Below are 19792 nucleotides of genomic sequence, written 5' to 3' on the forward strand. Positions count from 1 at the left end.
TTACAGTTCTGAAACTCTTTACAGTTCAAATCAAAGAAACTGAAGATGAGTTCTGGAATAAAAATATGGCGGGACACGGAAACCCATTTCTTTCAGTCATTCTTCAAAATAGAAAACATCAGAAAATGCACCATTCAAATAAGACAGATACATGTTAACTTAGCAAATGGCAGCAGGAAATTAGCTAATATATTAAAGTTATTTATGTTTTTGATAATTAAAAGTTTAAAACAGCTGAAACTGTTACAAACATGGTTAGACAAGGGAAAAATGAATGATTAATGACGTTTTCTTACTATTTTACACACAACTCGAATGCTTAAATGCTGGGATAATTTATACATTTGAAACATTTTATAAGGTTACCGGACTGAATAAAATGGAATAAATGATATTCTCTCTTTTCAGTGTCTCCTTACCTTTAGCAGAGATAAGATCTGCCCTTATGAAACCAATTTCCAGGATATAAATAATAAAACTTTATTTCAGTGTCCCTTTTATTATTATGTGACTCACCGCAATGCCTAGAGGTGATTTAGTTCTTTATCACAGGGAATTTAAGCTTAGCAAAGGGTGAAACGGACAAAGAACCTGTGTCATAAAGTAATCTCTGCAGAAGGATGTTCCACAAATAAGGAGAGCTGGTGGTGTTTCTTATATCTTTATCTGGTCCAACAACAATTTGTTTCAGTGTTTGTGGAACTGACCTCCACAGTCTCCAATAAGCAACATGATTTATTTCTGTAATTAACACAAGGACAAACAATTTGAAACAAAAATAGCACAACAGATGTGAACTTTACCCTGTATAGCTGTCATTATGACTTGGTCAAATTAAACTCTTTTATAAGACGCCTCTAATTTTCTGGTCTGACTCCCATTTCATCCATTTCTCAGCTTGACTTTGTAAAGGTTGTGCTGTTCTAGTTCTGGGAAACTGAGATATTTTAATGCCTCTATTAAAAATCAAGAGCTGCTCATCTATCAGTTTCAAATATTTTACAAATATTAGCATTTGAATGTACAGTTCAGAAAATTTTGAAAAACTGTGATGTATAATTTATCTATTCTTGTGTTTTACCATAATAATGTACCAACTATAGAAAATTTGTATACTACAGTGTTATTTGTTTGAAAGTATTAGTTTAATGAAGCTTGCTATTTTAGAAGTATATTTTCATTAGTATAGCAATTGCAGGACATGATAAAAAAATTATTGTATTTTTAAAGTATGTTTAATTTTTGTTCTTTAATAATCATAATTTTTCTGCTGGATCTCTATTTATACAACATTATTTTATTTCAAGGTTAATATTTGAGCATAATGAGGGAAACTATTGATCAATCAGCTTCTTGAAGGAGAGTTTCACTTCTTAGCCTTTTTATATTTCAGTAAAATTCTATAGAATCCAGATAAGCTCATAGTTGCACTTTTACTTACTTGTATTTATTTACAACAGTGTGAGTATTTAGTGTTGTTTTCCTAATGATCAGTTGTTTCTCTTTAATCAATGCTTTGTAAATTAGAATCGGTTATTGTTTTACTTTAGTTGCTTATCTTAATTTTGTTCCTTTGGTTTTAGTTAATCAGTAGTGACAATTTACTGATTAACTGGTATTTGAGTCCCAATATTAATGACTCCAAGTTCTTGATTTTTATGGTAATTAAAGCTGATATTAACTTAAATCTGAATTGTTCTGAATATGCCAATATCTCCTTGCGGTTGTTTTAGTTTTAGAGCGAGAATGTTTTTACGCTTGAAACAAATTTAAATAGATTGATGAAAATGGAAATAAAGAATTATATTATATTATATTACATATTATTATATATTTTATTCTCCAAGTGTATAAACTAAAGGGAGCATTGTGGACTTTAAAGGTGTGTGAGTGTGTTTTGGTTTGAGTTACTGTATCACTTTCTGCTGCCATTAGAGGAGAGGTAATCATTTTTGATTAAAGGCCCAGTGAGAATATTTGGCCTTGTGTTGACAAGTGCTAGTATACCACCCATGGGTGCAATCACCTTGGCTGGAGCCTAACATTGAGAGGACATTATAGGTTTTACTATCACTACTGAAAATGTGCCTACACCATCTGTTAGAGGGGAAAAAACAGGTGTAATTGTCCAGATTTTAGGAAGCCAAGGCCAATCTTCTGCCTGGCTTTTTGACGCCACTGGCTTATAGAGATGTATAAAAAGCTCCAAGGATTTTTTTTCCTATTCTGGCACTTCAAAGCTCCAAATACGCATCTTATAAGATGTTCTTCTGCCTTGAGTCGTTAGTGTTCAGTAACCTTAAGCCTACTTTCTATCTTCAACGATCGATGAAAAGGATGGAAGAGAGACTGAGACTGTGGCTGTGAAGCGTTTCACTTGACAAATGGCTTTTAAACATACGAAAGTGGATGACATGCGACGAATGGACCGCGCTTCACTATCCCAGACATTCTGGCTCAGGAATTTCTTAGTCTGCTACGTGACTCGGTCATGTCTGCCAAACCTTACGGTTATAATTGACAGAAGCAAAGCAGACCATTGTATTGTTTTAGGAAGGCATTGGCATTCTCCTCGGTTGTTGTGGGAGGATGTGTGAATGACAGTTCTTCTCAAGAACAAAATAAGTGTGTTTTTGTGGAAGTGTTTCTCAGACGTGAGGTACAGCGTTGGGTGTAGCATCTTGAATAATTGATGTCTTTGCAGCTCAGGCCCTGAAGGTTCCCAGTAGATGTAAGTATTGTTCAGATGCTCAAGGAAGTCTGCGGTGTTTCATGCTGCATGTATTTTTGCTACAACAAAAACTACACAGTTCTGAAAACACATAAAACCTTAAATAAATGCATATCAACAAGTACCGTATAGCCTTGCGTTTTGCAGTTTGTTAGCAAAATGCAGGATTTTTTTTTTTGCCAGTGTTCTGCATAAGAACCTCAAAATTAATCATTTTATGGTATTCATACTTCTGGTAAATTTTGGTTTGAAGTAGTGTGATTTATCAACAAGTTTATTGTTATTGGAAGTAATAAGATTTTTAATGTGCTAGTAGCTTAGCTAATTTTTTTATTTAGCACTTTAGCTAAGTTTGAAAATGTTTAACACACTTAGCCTTTCCTAAATTAATGCTTCCAGATAAATTCTGAAGCACTAATTTACTTAGCAGTTAGTTTTAAAGGGAATCTGAAGAGGCTTCTGGCTGAAGTTTGTTACTGTGTGTCAGTCTTATTAAGGTCATGACATGCTAACAGCTCAATTTCAATAATATTTCATAGGAACCACTTTTATATTAAGTCTACTAGTTCTCTTAGATGTACATTTCTTTGTAAATCAGTGCAGTTCTTCTTGTAGATCATTTTAACCTATTTTGTAGTCTTAGAACAATGGTGCTCAACACCCCTGAATCAAATGACGGTTCATTAGTGGACCTCTGCAGCTATGCTGCCCATGTAGCAACAGGGTAATTAATGGTAGTTGGGGAGGATTTCTGCAGCTAATTAAAAGAGATATAAACTGTCAGAAATGCAGATAAAGAGGTAGTTATTGCAGCCATCTCTTCTTTTAGCATTGGTACCAGACTTAAAGGTCAAACCTGGTGAGAGACCTTAAATTTTCAATGTCAGAGGGTTTCCAGTTGCCTCTCCAGACCTTGGAAAATTCAGTAATAATGAAAAATCATGGGGCAACACAGTCTGCAAGACAGCATCCCTTCTCTTGTCTGTCTTCTCTGTTTGCTGAGTTGTGTCCGGTTAGATACCCAGTACTGTCAGAAGAAGGATGGATAATGGTGAGCTATGCTATTTTAGTAGGTGCACTTACTTAAAAAACATGGATATATTTATTTCCTCATAAAGAGAAAAACAGTTCTCTCTGGACTGAATGTCATCTGTGTCTGCTTTATGTCCTTCCTCTTTCACAGTTGGTTACACCATGAATGACCTGATCTTTGAGTGGCTGTCTGACAACCCTGTTCAAGTGGCTGATGATCTCACACTCCCACAGTTTGTGCTGAAAGAAGAAAAGGACTTGGGTTACTGCACTAAGCACTACAACACAGGTGAATGAATGAATTCCACTTAAAGTCTTAAAAAAGCAACGACCCAGTCAAAGCTGGTACAGAGTGTGCATCTCCTTTAATACATTCTGCACTGATATGGTTACACTGACTGAAGCGGATTTATTTTGCTTACCATTTTTAGCTTTTTTGATGTTGCAACTTCAGTGTATTTTGTGTAAAAAAAAGAAAGTGAACACAAAGAAGAGCCATAAGCCTGAGCTTAATATTTCATGCTGTTCCCTCAGGTAAATTCACCTGCATTGAGGTGAAGTTCCACCTGGAACGGCAGATGGGTTACTACTTGATCCAGATGTACATCCCTTCGCTCCTCATCGTTATCCTGTCCTGGGTGTCCTTTTGGATAAACATGGACGCTGCGCCGGCCAGAGTTGGTCTGGGTATCACCACAGTGCTGACGATGACCACGCAGAGCTCTGGTTCTAGAGCTTCTCTGCCGAAGGTAAGTCTGCAAGACTGGCCATATTTCTACTGGTTTCTGGTTAAAATACATGAAGTTAGCCTGAGATATCAAGACAAACATGGATGGAATCACAGTAATGCAGACAAAAGCAGCAGATCTCTGTCGCAGTAGTTTAAAATTTTATCCACAGAAATCAGTGAAATGTTTTTGAGCTGAGCATGTACTGAGGGGAAAATGGTGGCACTAACTTCAATTAAAATTATATCTTGCCTTGAACAACCATAGAAGACCAATGTAATTATGACATTTTAATTTACATATTACATAATGCCCTTTGCTTCTTTTTCTTCTTTGCTACTATCCATGTTTTATTTTTTTTCTGTATTCTGGTTTGAAATAAAGATTTTTTTGGGGGGGGGACAAAAAAGGAGAGAGAGAGAGAGAATGTGAGGAGAGGAGAGAGGAAATAGCACTTCTGCCAGTTCTTCAAAATAAGAGCATGAATACCATCGTCTATCCACTTGATAAAATCCTCCATAAAATCCTCTTTGTTGAAGTCTTGGTTGATCTTCTTTCAACTGAATGTTTACAAAACATGCAAGTAAATTTGTGCTTCAGATTTTATCTGTAAAAATTAAAGTAGGGGTAGGTAAAAAGTTAGCAGAAGCACTAAAGGAAAAATTAGCTCCACTATTAGCCAATGAACTGGTTGTGAGTGTATCTTAAAGCAAGTTCATCTATTTTGCGTAGCCTTTGGTTTATTTGGTTCTATTATTTCCTGATTATACCAGAATCAGCTCAGAAAGAAGGCAGCAGAAACTTAATCTCAGCTCCATACATGTAAAAGTAGGTCTACTTTTGATTTATGGAACAAAAGTATGTTGTTTCTTAAATATTCAGAGAAAGATTTACTTTGGCGTAGCAAACTTTGAAGGATTTAGACATAATTTTGCATGATTTAGATCCTGTTAAGAGATGATGACAGAAAATCATAATGGATGCAGAATTTCCTTCTTCTCTGTTCCAGTGCTTGCTTCTTTAACAGCCAGTAAATTGCTGCCTAATTAAGTGAAGCCACTATGCATTGCTCCAGTATTGCTGATGTGCTTTGGCATGTCGTCTTTTATGAATGACACAGCTGGGGCACTCCCCGAGTCTTGGCCGTGACCTGTCCGATCGCTACGTTTCAACTGCCCACAACTCACCGACTCATTTTAATTCTAGGTCATCCCAGACACGAGGGTCGGTGCAACCCACAGCTGACAAACGGGTGGACTGTGAACCACCCACAAATTTCCCTGCAGCCTTATTGATTGACTCTTGATTACCCCGTGGTGTTTGCTGTTCTCAGGTGTCCTATGTGAAGGCCATTGACATATGGATGGCAGTGTGCCTTCTGTTTGTGTTCGCCGCCTTGCTGGAGTATGCAGCTGTCAACTTTGTCTCGAGGCAACACAAGGAGTTCATCAGGCTGAGGAAAAAGCAACGGCAGCAGAGAATAGTAAGTGTAAATTGTGCAGGAACACAAACAACTGAAGGATGTCTCCAGGAAATAAAACATTCGAGCTATCACAAGATGCAGCTGATTCCTAAAAAGTAGGCACAAGATAAACCACATCCATTCAGCAGCACAACACCTTGTCAGCTCCTACAATGTTGACTTATGCCTCTTGTTATTGTGGGGTGCTATGTATCCTGGACCTGACAACATCAACACGCTACAGCTGGCTGTCATATTACATGAGGAAGATCTGCTCATCTCAGCGCGGCTCAGTTTCATGTTGAGCACTGACCTGTGAGGAGCTTCGAGAATCTTTATTTCTGTCACGCCATTTGATACAGAGAAACAACCTCTCCATGATTCACAGTTTTATACATTTAAATGTTAAACGTTCATAAGCAGTTAATATCTTATTTGCCTATTTAATTTCAGACTTTTGTTACTCTTTTTGTATCAAGAAGCACAAACATGACATTAAAACAGGGTAGGAAAACCCTGTTTTAAAGGTTTCCACTTATTTGTAACATTCGTAACTTAATGGCCACAAAAGATTGAAAAACATCTTTTAGACTGGTTTGAAAATTGATTTATATTGATTGATGGTTCAATGTAAAAGAAAAAAAAAAAAACATAAATCAGCCATAAACCTCCAATTGGTGCGTCTGTAACCACTTCATAAATTTGTTGCAACTTAAGATTTGAGGATGTTTTCATCATCTTTGTTTCTTTTGTATTGTTGCTGTGTTGCCGTCATCCCGTTTTATTTGTTTAGCTTTTTAATTAGATTAGTTTCTTCATGCTCTTAGTTTATGCCTTAAATGTTGGTGAAACACCAATCAGTTGCAGTTGTAGATATTAGGTGTTTTGTTGTAGCATTTCCATTAAATGTTTGCTTAGTTTTGATTAAGGTCTCATTTTTCACACAACAATACGCCTACCACAGTGGATCCAGCTTAAAGACAGATACGTAAGAAACACTTATTTTTCCATAGACAAGACATCTTGACAATCCCATTAAATGCCTTAGAGAGTGGGCAGCCTCAGACGTGTTCTCTGTAAATGTAGAAGAGTTTACCGGGCAGTCTGCCATCCACCATCAATACAGAGGAGAGAAAGTAATGGTCTTTCAGGGAAAAATATGTCTGATGGCACAATTACTCCCCCAGAGATGTTTGAGGTCACAAACTATCCATCCGAGAGGTATTGACACGTGACCCGATTAGTTTTACTGAAGGGAAGTTGTGAATTAAGTGCAGTGGTACAAATCCCAGACAAACAAGGTTAACTAAAGATTCTGTCTTGCCTTGTTCTTTAGAAATAAATCAAATATTTAATCTTTACTTCCATTTACAGTCTTTCTTAAAACGGTTTGCATTTGCTGCATTAAGAGTATTCATCTCTCACAAATCAATTTTCATGGGCTTTGCCTTTCATCCACATCAAAATTGCATTTAATACTTAAAAACAATTATTTATAAAAAAAAACTCAGAACAAAGTGGAGATTTGTGAAAAATGTATTTGGGGTCCTGCGACAAATAATGCATCAGTATTTCCACATAGTTACTTTGACATCATTCCCAGTCAATATAGGCTTGTGTTTTATTTATTATATATTCTAATACGCTATTTAAAAGTAGTTCAACCCATATGTGTATCAACATAAAATTAACTTCCTGGAGCCATGTCTAATTCCTAACAGGAAGTCCTGTTTTTTTTAAGCAATCTGATTGGCTGACATAGGTTTTAGCGTTGCGCTACACTGCCCCCTATGGGTTTGGCATGTTTAAAACAACACTCAGAACCCAAATTTATGCAGGTTCATGTGGATGAAAATTTAATATATTTTTTTAACAATGTGGCGGAAATATTAGTTTTTATAGATACCTGGTTAGGTGTGTACAAGGCCTCAGATATTAGACTGGGTCATTGCCTCTTTTGTATCTGCTGTTTTGATTTGAAATTTGCAAACCAGAAGCCACTTAAACTGAATAACTAAATGAAAGTTCAAGTCAAAGCAGTAACGTTGTTTCCCTCCTCTTATGTTGTTATTTTCCTTTTTCAATGGAGGCGACAGGCAGTCGGGCTGCAAGCGTTGAGTCTTTGCGGAAACCCAATGACATTCCTGGTAACAACTCAGCCTACAGAAATCTGAGTCAGCATTGCAGCGCCTGTGCAAGGGTAAAAAAAAAAAACCAATGAAGCCCGTGTCAACCCTGACCTTCCAACCCAATTTCTGTCCATGCCTCCAGCCACCCAAATTGATTGTGTTGTGAAAGTTTTACCTCAAATGTGAATTTGTCCTGCCGTATTTCTCACAGCCAAACCCACGTCTGTTTTCGTGAACTCTCTGCTGCTCACCTTCTGATCCTGCATACCAGTATTTCACCAACTTCAAATTTCTGCCCTTTATTGTCCCTGTTGTGTTTCTTGTTAAAGTAGAATAGGTTAGACTTCTTCTTACCCTCTTTCCTAATTTTCTTAAAGCTTTCAAAGAATTGTGGCATTAATTGAGACGGCTGTTTCTCTTGCTTTTTTGCTGTTTTTGTTTTATCTCTGTACTGAAAACATAGAAAGATTAAATTAATATTGTATTTCAGATGCTTTATGGAAAGTAATTATAACACTACAATATATTACAGTAGCGTTAGATACTTTATCTTGGGAAAGCCCAGATGATGATGTCATGGTTTTAGATGTTCAGAACAGGTTAATTCACAACATCTGACTTAAATAGAGGCAAACCCATGGATACATAAAGGTTTTTTCATTTTAATTGCAAAATGTATGTAATTTGTATACAGTTTAAGTTTAATTACTGCTCTGATTGTGTTGTTCTTTTAGCAAATGGTCATTTGCTAAGTCTGTAAACTCCAGGTAATGATTAATTGATCACTAAATTATTTCAATAATCAATTAATCCATGTCAGCCCTAAAAACACTTATTTCCTGTGTGACATAAGAAAAACTGCAAAAGAAATCAGCCAGAATATTGGTGGGGTAGGAGGGGGAGTTGTGGACCTCCAGAAATCTGTTTCATTCTTCAGTGTAATTTCCAGGAGCCTAAAGGTGCCACCTGCACTTTTCCAATAGTTATATCTAACATTATGTTCAGGAAAGAGTTAGCATCTGGTTCCCAGAGAGGAAAATATTTTGGTGTTCTTGCTGCTGTGAGAACAGAGCTCAGATTACGAGCAATAATTATCTTTGGAGGACTGTACTCTTAGATCCTAGCACATGACATACTGTATCATTTACGAAAGAGTAGGAGGAATAATTAAGCTGTACTAGAGGAGCAACAACTCCCTATAGCTTGGCTGCGTGGTGCAATTTGTCTTTTGGACATCATACAGTAACCATAAAGTAATTCACAACCGGGCTGCTGTGATAGAATCAACTTTATATGAAGTTAAATTAGCAGATTTGTCTAAACTCTAAAGATCAGAGCGGTCAGTTATAGGCAAATTGACTTAAAGACAAATGTATCTCTTTAAACAGAGTAGAGTCGGTTCTCGTACACATTAGTAGCATAATATCTGACGGGAGATTTCAGTGTCTCTGTTCCGAGTACGTCCAGAATTTGGCAGCTGTCAGTGTTGGTGAGAGAGAAATGAAGAGTTGAAACGGTCGGATCAGAGCTTTCAGAGGTCTTCACACTGACTGCTAATCATCCAATTTAGATCACACATCTTCACTTCCTCCGGTTAAACTGAATCTCCGCAAGTGTCAGAGAGACTGTCAGAGTTAAGCTGCGTGTCTATAAATATTCACTTCAAAGGGCAGAAACAATGTCTCATTCAATGTAAAAATAGCTGTCTTTATTTTTTTTAAAAAGCATGAAGGCAAAAGTGGAATCATTGCTTTGTGCTTTCTAAAACATTTATAAGATCAGTCATTAGAAGACTTTGTAAACATCTGCACAGGATATTAAAGAAGATGAGCTTTGAATATTGCGTTTCTAATTAAAGTTTCAGATCTCAAATGTTTTTGTTGGCAGTTTTTTCCTCTGGCATATATAAAAACAAGCTATCAATTAATACACTTAATTACATAACCAAACAAATCCAATAAAATAGATGTGCTGAAATAAGAACATGCCACAGATTAGCTAGTCAAACTGAATTCAAATAAAAAAAAACTATTGTTTGACTAAATGGACCCAGTTTTATCAAATGACCTTTTGTAGTACAAACAGGAGATTACCACTGCAAAGACCACTCTGGCAAATGCGATCCATATCCGACTTGTTTATGGCAATCTCAATGGCCCAATTCTGATCCTCTCACCTCCAAAAAATATCCGACCTGCGCCATTCCCACATGTGACATTCGATAGTATTCCAAGTATTTGCAGTCAGAACAGTCGTGTCACATTTTATTTGACTTTTACGTCATTGATGTTAGACATCCGTCGTAATGGTGCATTCACACCAGATGCGTTTCTTGCGTCCAATGCTTCATGCCTGCTTGACATTTTGCTCGATACCTAGTGTTTTGCGCGCCTGTTTTACATCCAAAGTCTATATTGAGGCCAGTGTTCCCTCTAAGCTGCTTGCCTGTGCAATCGCACACTGCTCGTACATTTTCAGCGCACAATAAAATCTATGCAGCGCATAAAATAAAATCCAAATAAACTGAACATTGAGCTCAGACATCAGTTTTGACTATGGACCAATAACACATAACGATCTAACTCAGTGGGTCACAACTGTTCAGTCAATGATACGATACGGTTCATTTTCGCTACGCAGCCAATCATCGCCTGCTATTGTGTCTATGTGCCTTGGTCATATGCGCTGTGGCACCGTGCAGATTTGCTAGGTAGGAACAGTGCGACGGAGATAAGAGATGCGAAAGCTAACACCCTATCATGGCTAAGTGAACGGGCAGTGGGACATCCACTCATCAACCAAAGTAAAAAAGAAATGTGCTTCTTTTAAGATGGAATGGCTGCTGGAGGAGGAATACTGGTGAGATTACTCTTTTTATTAGTAAGCTCAGTGGTCACATGGATGCTCGTTTTCCAGATGATGAATTAAAGGAGTGTCAGCATTTGACATTGAAGCACTGAGCTCAGACATCAGTTTTGACTATGGATCAGCAGACATTTCTACACTGGACAAAGTGTACAGCTATTGGAGAAGTGAGAAAGACAGATGTAAAAAAACTGCATAATTAAATATTTTACAGACAAGAATTTATACAGTATCACAAGCTAGAGCACACAGTTCATTGTGCAGAATGTGAATGTTTTAATGTGAACAAAAAGTTATGTCTGAAAGGTGTAATGTCTCTTTTCTCACCATGGCCAAAGCAGGACATATTACATATAACATACTATGCATCTCATGAACAGCAATGTTTTTGTTTTTTTTCATTTTAAGTGGGGCAAATCACTTATATTAAAAGCAAACTAATGGAAGTTGCTGCTGTAATCTGATTCTTTTAATAAGCCATGCAACTTGCTGAAGAATTAGAGGGAACATTGATTGAGGCACATCAAGGGCACTTAAGATGCGTTAAAATCGCTCTAGCTGCTGTTTCTGTTGCTGGCCTATTTGTCGGACGTGCTTTGTGCATCAAACGGTCAAAATACTCCAAACACTTTAAAATCGCACCGCGCTAGATGCAAGAAACACACCGCGGCGTACATCCACATAGACTTTGAATGTAAACTAGACACGTAAATCTCGTTTGGTGTGAACGCACCATAATTCTGCACAGGAAGAAGCCAGAGATGGTCAGTTCAAACGTAAACAATGGGGGAAGAAAGCAACTTTTATTTTTTCTTAGCTTCCTTTGCAACAATAGCGTCTACTCTCCGTCAACAACTTTAAAATTGCTGGTGACATCTGCGTTTTTCTTTTGCGCATTCGAGTTGCTAAACATTTGTCACCTTTCAGAGTTTTTTTTTTCTTATTTTCAGAAAATGCTTTCACACCAATTTTTACTGCTACAGTTTTGAGCAACTTGTCTCCAGATATATGTGGTAATCTCCCTGAGTTAAAAATATGGAGAGAAAAACCACTAAAAATGCTTTTTCTCCTGTGTTTGCTCCGACAGGAGGACGAACTCATGCGGGAGAGCCGAGGATTTTACTTCCGTGGTTATGGACTCGGTCACTGCCTGCAAGCCAAAGACGGGACCACCGTGGAAGGGCCCACTGTGTTCTCCCCTCTGCCCCCGGTCACTATGTACGACGGCGAAGTCCTTCACAAGCGTTTCGTTGACCGGGCCAAACGGATCGACACCATATCCAGAGCCGTCTTTCCCTTGAGCTTTCTCATCTTCAACATCTTCTACTGGGTCACCTACAAAGTGCTGCGACACGAGGACATCCATGCAAACTTGTAAAACGCTTTCTGCTGACATTATGTTAATGTTTTTCTCAGAACCAAAACTGCCTGTTTGACCCATTACAGTGAGTAAAAAAAAAAATCAAAACAAAAAAAAAGAAGTATGAAGAAGCATCCACGCTTCTCAAAGCCAGAACTAGAAATGACAAAAACTTTGTGCTCAGGTGCGTCTTCAGGATCTTGGACGTGAAAAGGAAGGAGTGGCTTCGCTGGTGTTACCGGTCACCTTTTCGTACGCGTGTTTGTTCGAGTCGCTTGGATCAATCAGAATGGCGCTAACAGCTGTGGGTTTTATTTCAGATGATGGTTCAAGAATTTAGAAAAGTTGATCCTGGCTGAATGAGACATGCTGACTTGAATTTTGACACTACGCAGCTTTAAATGAATGTTTTTGACAATTAAAAAGTTAAAGGAACATTTTTTACAACTTTAGATTATCACATTGGTATATGGGTGATGGGGACTTTGATATTTATGAATATTCAGTACGTGATGATAATTCGATTTTAAGTATGTGATCAGTAGATTATGTATGTATGTATGTAAACAGTGTATTAAAATGTATATAAACAAAGCTGTTCAACTGCTCAAAGCACAAATATGTATTTCCTTTTGTCAAAATTTAAATAAATTGTTATTCTGCCAGGAAACAAGATAAGATTTCACTTCTCTTTAATCAAAATATTCAGGTGATTACTTAAAAAAAGAAGAGTGTATTAGAAACTCAGTCACATCCCGACTGCGTGACGCACAATTACTTTCCTATTTTAGCCCACTAATAGCTCCCATCAGCTCAAAATTCCCAAGAGGGCACATAGCTTAAAGTAAAAGTAGAAACTAAATCCTGAAATGCAAATATTACAGAAAACAGGTAGTCTGCTCAAATCTGCAGCTCAGAAATTTGTGTGTACAGTCTATATGTAACGGAGCTTCTTGTTACATGGGATGGATGGGAGCTGCTCGTTTATTTTACAGTGTCGGGGGAGGACTTGAAGGTGTGGGAATGCAAGGGTGAGGTGGGGAGGGCAGGGAGGGAGGACCAATGGGTTTTTTAATGGGAAATCAGAGGGTTGTTTTATCAACTAATGAGTTTGAAAAGGGCTTGGTGTTCCACTGCTAATGACAATGAATTGAGAGAGGCAGCTGGAGCCGACTGTCCTTTTCTCTGCAGCCCTAATCAACTCCTCTGTATTGTTTGGCTCCCCTGTCAATGAGAGAGAGTGTGTTTAAATCTGTCACTCCACATGTATATGTTTAGTGTGTGTGTGTGTGTGTGTGTGTGTGCATCTGTACGTGCGTGTGTGTGTGTGTGTGTGTGTGAGTTCAAACTTTATTTTTACATTCTACTAAAATCCCTGATTCTGCTAGTGCAACTGTGAACGCTCTCTCTCATAATTAATTTGGGATTTTATGTGATGGGTCAAAACAAATCAGACCATTTGGAAGCTTAATGAAAACTACATGTGGATTTTACAAACAAAAAGGTCTGTGAATGCCTCAGAGGACTTTTAAAGAACATTAGTGTACAGAAAGGATCACGAAGTTCAAGCAATACACCAGACCGGTCAGGAATGAGCTTTAAAGGGGCATTTGAGTTTCTACTGCTACTAAAAACAACCCATCTGTTTTTATTTAGTTTTTGGTGTCTGGAAAATGAGCCGTTTCAAAAATCTCTTGATTTTATTGAGTCACATTCAATGGGCACTGCACGGTTACCTAGCAACCAGCTGATTTCCAGTTCACCTGGTCAGCTTTACAATGACTACTGGAAAAGACAAGTGCTACCACTCAGAAACCACTTGCTGCATTTTTGTTGGTTGTGCAGGAGGCTCTACTTCTGTTTTTCAAAGATGTATAGTTGCATAATTGCTACTGCAACTGTTGAGTATGGGGGCTATTTTGGATTTAAAGTAATAAGAGGCCCTAAAAACAGCTCATACTGAAATGAACAAACTAAAATCTCATTATCGAAGAGTAATTTTGTCTAAAAAAAAAAAATGTAATGAACATGTTTTAACTTGTAAACCTGTCCTAGCCTATTCAAGGAGCATAATAAACAATTCACGGAGAATATCTCAATCGACAATGTGAAAATGGACTCTGTCTGGCAAGACTTAGGAATTGATGCTCTTTATCTAATCTGACTTAGTTTGTGCTACTTTCCAAAAATGAATATTTTTTTATCGATGTACAAAGACCTTTTAGGTACAGACATATCTGAAAGGCCATTTAGATTTCTGTTTGTTGACAAATATTAAAAGTTGTGGAGCCTTGTTCTGCCACTTCACGATTATATCATACTTTGTTTCTATCACAAACTCAGAGTAAAATACGTCGCATTAGAAGTAGAAGGATCTATCTTATCGCCTATGATGATATATATGATAGAAATATCCCTGATGTTCGTCCTTTACAGCTTAAGTAGATTTCTCAAACAGAATGTGTGTGAAGGGATGGAAATACTTAAAATATTGACTGCAGCACATCACTGGCACTGGTTCCCCCACATTTTAATCCCCAACTTGAGGCAGTAGATCAAAGTTAGGAGAAAAGGCTTAATTTCTTACCTTCTAGGTACCAGAGAGCCACAGTAGTGTTATCAACTTGGCTGTTTTGAAAACTGCCTTCTAGCACCTCTGACACTCATTAATTTACACTTTCCATCTAACTTATTCATGCCAAACAACAATAAAACATATACATAACTAATAACTCTGTAACTGTTTGGAAAAACCTTTGATTCCTACCAGGGAGCTGAGCTGAATGTTGGCCAAGGTGGGGCCAAGTCAAAAGAAGATTTCCTCTGGATTTTGTAGTGTCAGAAATTGCAAACTAGTTGAATGAAATGTTTCTAACAAACATGTACATGGTCATTACATTTAAATTACATCAGTATTACATCTGGTGCTCAGCTTGAAGTGTTTTCTCCCCTTTTGCACCAGCAAATCCCTCCAAATCAATTTGTAAAAAAGAAAAAAAATATCTCCCTAAGTTTTTTTGTTGTTGTTTTTATTTCTTATTGTCAAAGTCTTCTCTCCTTTGATAAGCAGACTCTGTGTAAACATCAGTAAAACTGGACTCAGAAAGCATGCTGCAAAGTTTTGTGTGCAGATGCATGAAAATACCTGACACAAATCCCAAGAGGGAAGTAACTTGAACAGACATATATATTGACCACCATTATGAGTTAAGACTTGTAAAGGAGGACATCAAAATGAAAACAGAGCTATCAGTGATTTATAAACTGGTCCCTGCAGAAGCACTGGGCAAAATGAAGACATGAAATATTCATTGTTCCAGCCGGTCTTAGATGCCTCCAGTATTCCTTTGTTCGTAGCTGCTTGTTTGAAGACAACCTCAAAGGAACGCACAACGATGATGATGACTCAGATGTATTTTTAAGACAAACAATTGGGTAAAAAAAAAAAGCTCCTTCAATGAGGCATAGGGAGGTTTCATTGAACAACTAACCATTATATCCCAAGACATTTCCTTCCTGTCTGACTCAGGAATAACCGTCATGCTCTCCAGCTTCTGCTGAATCCCAGTGATTTCATTTTTGTTTGCTTTGCAGGAGATGCTTCTTTGACTGTTATTTGGACTTCTCTACAGCAACTTCAATTTGACAGGTACAGAAATATAAGCACTGTACCAGAAGCTCCTGAGTGAAAAACCTGTCCTGTTACTGTAAATGTCAAGCTGCTCGACAAACGTTATGAGTAGAGGTAAAAAAAACAAAAAAGAAGAAGAAAGTATTGGCTTCTCTTGACAGTGATTTATTGAGGGACAATGCAGCACATGTCACCTTTAAATGTAAGTGTAAACACAGGAAATTACTTGCCCCGAGTGGTTTATGCACCTTGTGAATGTCACCCAGAACATTGAAAAGCATGGCTGTGTACAGGATGTGCTCCTTTTACCCTGGTTTCTAAAGACGTTTCATCTGTGTGGGTGGTGCAGGGGTTTGATTCAACATCCTGTCCTTCCAGAGCTAAATCTGATTCCATAATGGAGTAAAACACATGCTGCTGTGCACGGTTCTCACTGAGTTTATTGTAAAAGGTTTCTGTAAGACGAATAAATCAGAACTTATTTCAATTAGAGTCACAAATATGATTTTATCTCTGTCTTTTGGACAAAGTTGTGTGAAATATTACAAGTTTGTTATACTTTGACAGTAGCTGGGCATACAGAAGGACAATTTGTTGACAGGTCCGCAGCTAGTAGTGCACTACACAAATCCTTCTGCTACGGACAAGAGGTAAAGAAAAAAAACAGTATTAAAGGAATTCCTTTTCTATTTTGCCACAAAACAGCAAATATGTGGAAGAAAATGGTCTGACCAGCTCAAAAGAGAATTAAATGCTTAAACATGTATTATTATGCAATAATAGAAAGAAAGTTGTATTTTCTAAGAAACTCAAAAATGTTTTCTTTTTTTTGACTCTCCTGGTTAAGCTTAATTGTAAAATCAGGCCTCACTACGGGCCTATAATTTTTTTAAAAAGTATTTTTCAAGCATCCTGTCCACTCGATCTCATTTTCCACCTTGGCTCAGATAAAATGCTTTAAAAGCTCTCAGTCAGTCATATCCCACCTGCACACTGACATATAAATAGGAGACAGAGTGTCACTGCCTCCACTTTCCCTCTCTTTCTGCAGTTTCAGTGAACTGAGGATTTTCTCTACATTTTTCAGGCCCATCCATCAGACACAGTCGTCGTTATCACAATTACCCCGGAGACAAGTCGTAACTTTATTTTACTGGTTGTTTTAGTGTTGCAGGTTGACCACAGGAAGAGATATTTTCCAAGAAGACAATGCATACATGCCCAAACGCTACGGAGTTTTCTCTTTTATGGAAAGACATGTAAATTTCTTTGCTGAAGGGGAAGATGAAAAAAAAAAAAACATGGTGTGTAAACTCTGCTGACAGCATCTCAGTTTTCTTTTATACTTGGATCCGGCTTGGTAACATTTCTAATTCATTCTTTTTGCATGAAGCAGAAGAAGTCTAGGACATTCCTGCAGAACTGCTTTGCTGACATCAGTTTTCTGCTTGCCTTTCAAATGTTTTGGTGAAATTTCTTTGAAATAACTTCCTATTTTTTCAGGAAAACAAGAATAAAATTTAACCTTGAGGTCTCTCAGATCATTTTATTAAACTAACTCCAGGAAACAACTGAACTCTGACAAACAAGTGGGACTTCTTCCCTCGGATCATGCCGCGTCAGAAGTTTTTTCAGCGCAAACAAAATTCTGAAAACATGAGAACTTTGCAGTCAGATAACTATTTTAAAGGTTACCTTTAAATAGAAGACTTTGCACAAACTGAGCTTAATGCACTGTTTTTATAACTATGATCAGCTGGAATGTATGTGTGATTGAACTGAGTTGACTTTCTTTAGGAAAGTGCCCAGAAATGTTGGGTTGTGACTGTTGTATAAATCAACTGAATTGAATTGAACAAAACATCTTGAATGGCCTCTACTACCAAATAGGAACACTAAGTTTGATTCATGAAACCAGACACAAATTGCTCTTCTTATTTTTATCTTTCCCTTTTAGATATTTACTCTACCCAAGATATGTGTTCCCATCCTTAAAAAACACCCTAATCTTTCACAAGTTAAGTGGACAGCTGATTTTTGTCTGGAGTTCAGTTTCTCCCTTAAAAAGATCTGAGCACTTCTGACTGAGCTGAACTGCATGAACCACTTTGTTCAACATGTGTTTGGGTCTTTTATCCTTGGAGTGAGTAACTTTTCTGTCTGAGACTGTTGTTGGATTTGAAGTGCAGCAGGATGTGATGTTTGGAGAACATCTTTTCAAGTTTCTGAAGCGCTACTACACACATCACCCAACAGTATGTCTGTCTTTGTTCTTCTTTTTCTTTCAGAATACAGCTTTAAAATCTTTTTCTCCTTTCTGAAGATCTGTTGCCTGGGCAGAGTTCTTCACAAACCCTTCTTCTATATCAGTACAAACAGCCATGCAGAAGAAAGAGGGTTAGTTTTGTTTTATCAGTTTAATGCACCATCTATGTCCATTGCTCTGTCGTCCACTTCTGATACAGGTCTTCACTGATGGCTTTTCAAGGGGAGAAAGAGTTTGACGTTGCTTCACACAGACTTGCTTGAAAAAGAGAAAATCTCCAGTGAGGAAAATGAGACTGAGATTAAAAAAAGGTAGCAGAAGCTCCTACAATGACTTAGTACAACAAGTCAAACCTTGAAGCAGATGGAATAAATGAGCACAAAACAACTCCAGATGTCACTCTAGTTAGTTATGAACAATAAACACATCTTGCAAGTCATTAAAATTGGCAAATCAGATTTTAAGAATGAGTTCTTGCCCTCTGAGCCATAAAATGTCCAAACATTGCTTATAGGTGGCCTCTTATGCCTCTTTGAACAAATTAAGACTAAGACTAAGACTGACTCATTATCTAAGTCAGCCTTAGATAATGAGATTTTAGTCTGGGCAGTTCTGCCTATTTTGATAGCAGATTTTGATAGCAGATAAGCTGCTGCTGATCACACCCCCCAACTCAACATCTACACTGCATGTGAAAATGGCTGCAAAAACAGATGCACAATTATACAACCAATTTTGAAAACTGAACATGTCCTTTCTCAGTGGTAAGTCAATAACAAAACAGTTGTCTTTTGCTGCAGCCATTTCACAGCGCATACAGCAGTAAAACCAGATGACTAAATGTGTTGGAGATCTGCTTGGGTTGCTAGGTGATGGGCTGAGCTCGGCTGGGGTTGCTTGGTAACGGCTCAGTGCCAGTTTGATTGTGACTTAAAATTGGGAGGTTTTCGAAACGGCTCATTTGCACCATTTAGTATGGACACAACATGTCAAATTTATGCCACAAAGAATAAAAGACTTTCTGAAGGAAAAAGGAGATACAAATTTAGCTGGCAAGTGTGAATCAGAATCAGCAATATGTGTTGCAATAACTCTTGAATGAGTTCAGAATTGCTTTTGGATTGTTTCACCTCTTGGAGAGTACAGTAAGTAACCCACCATTCTTTCCTTGTTTTAAAAGATTTCTGTTGTCTCTGAATCTATTCAATATGATCTTGTAAGTTATAGAAATTTTTAAAAACCTACAGTTTGATTTGAAAACTTAGTGCTTTCAAAGAGGGAGAAATGTGCGCATAAACGTCTTACTGAGACTAACCTGCAGCAAAACAGATTTTTCATTCCACTTTCGCATTCCTGATGATCCTTCCTGTTTTTGCCCTGTTTTCTTCAGCCAAGTTTCAGCATTAGGGGCTGTTGTGAGAAACATCTAAAGCCTCCTGAGCTTCTCCTGTGTTGATCCGGTTTCAGCACTAACCTTCACAAAACCTCCCGACAGCCATTGTAATGAGATCATCTGTGTTTCCCACTTAATCTGTCTGTGATGTCGATGTTTTGGCTGTTCAGCGTGTGATCACGCAGAATAATAATG

The 19792-nt window shown here is 37.6% G+C and overlaps 1 protein-coding gene across 2 annotated transcripts in view; it reads left to right on the plus strand.

The window, feature by feature from the left end:
* glra4a (glycine receptor, alpha 4a) overlaps positions 1 to 12978 on the plus strand; it is a 54198-nt gene extending 41220 nt beyond the window's left edge. Inside the window, exons 6-10 of one of the 2 annotated variants that reach the window (XM_016681711.1) lie at positions 3915 to 4052; positions 4298 to 4512; positions 5825 to 5980; positions 8043 to 8153; positions 12035 to 12978. In XM_016681711.1, the coding sequence (XP_016537197.1) occupies positions 3915 to 4052; positions 4298 to 4512; positions 5825 to 5980; positions 8043 to 8153; positions 12035 to 12325 (911 nt within the window). In that variant the 3' untranslated portion in view covers positions 12326 to 12978. The remainder of the gene's footprint in view (positions 1 to 3914; positions 4053 to 4297; positions 4513 to 5824; positions 5981 to 8042; positions 8154 to 12034) is intronic. The other variant, XM_007571914.2, reaches the window with a different exon arrangement.
* Positions 12979 to 19792: the final 6814 nt, after the last annotated feature.

This window comes from Poecilia formosa, unplaced genomic scaffold, assembly GCF_000485575.1.
Source record: "Poecilia formosa unplaced genomic scaffold, Poecilia_formosa-5.1.2 Scaffold290, whole genome shotgun sequence".
Lineage (NCBI taxonomy): Eukaryota > Metazoa > Chordata > Actinopteri > Cyprinodontiformes > Poeciliidae > Poecilia > Poecilia formosa.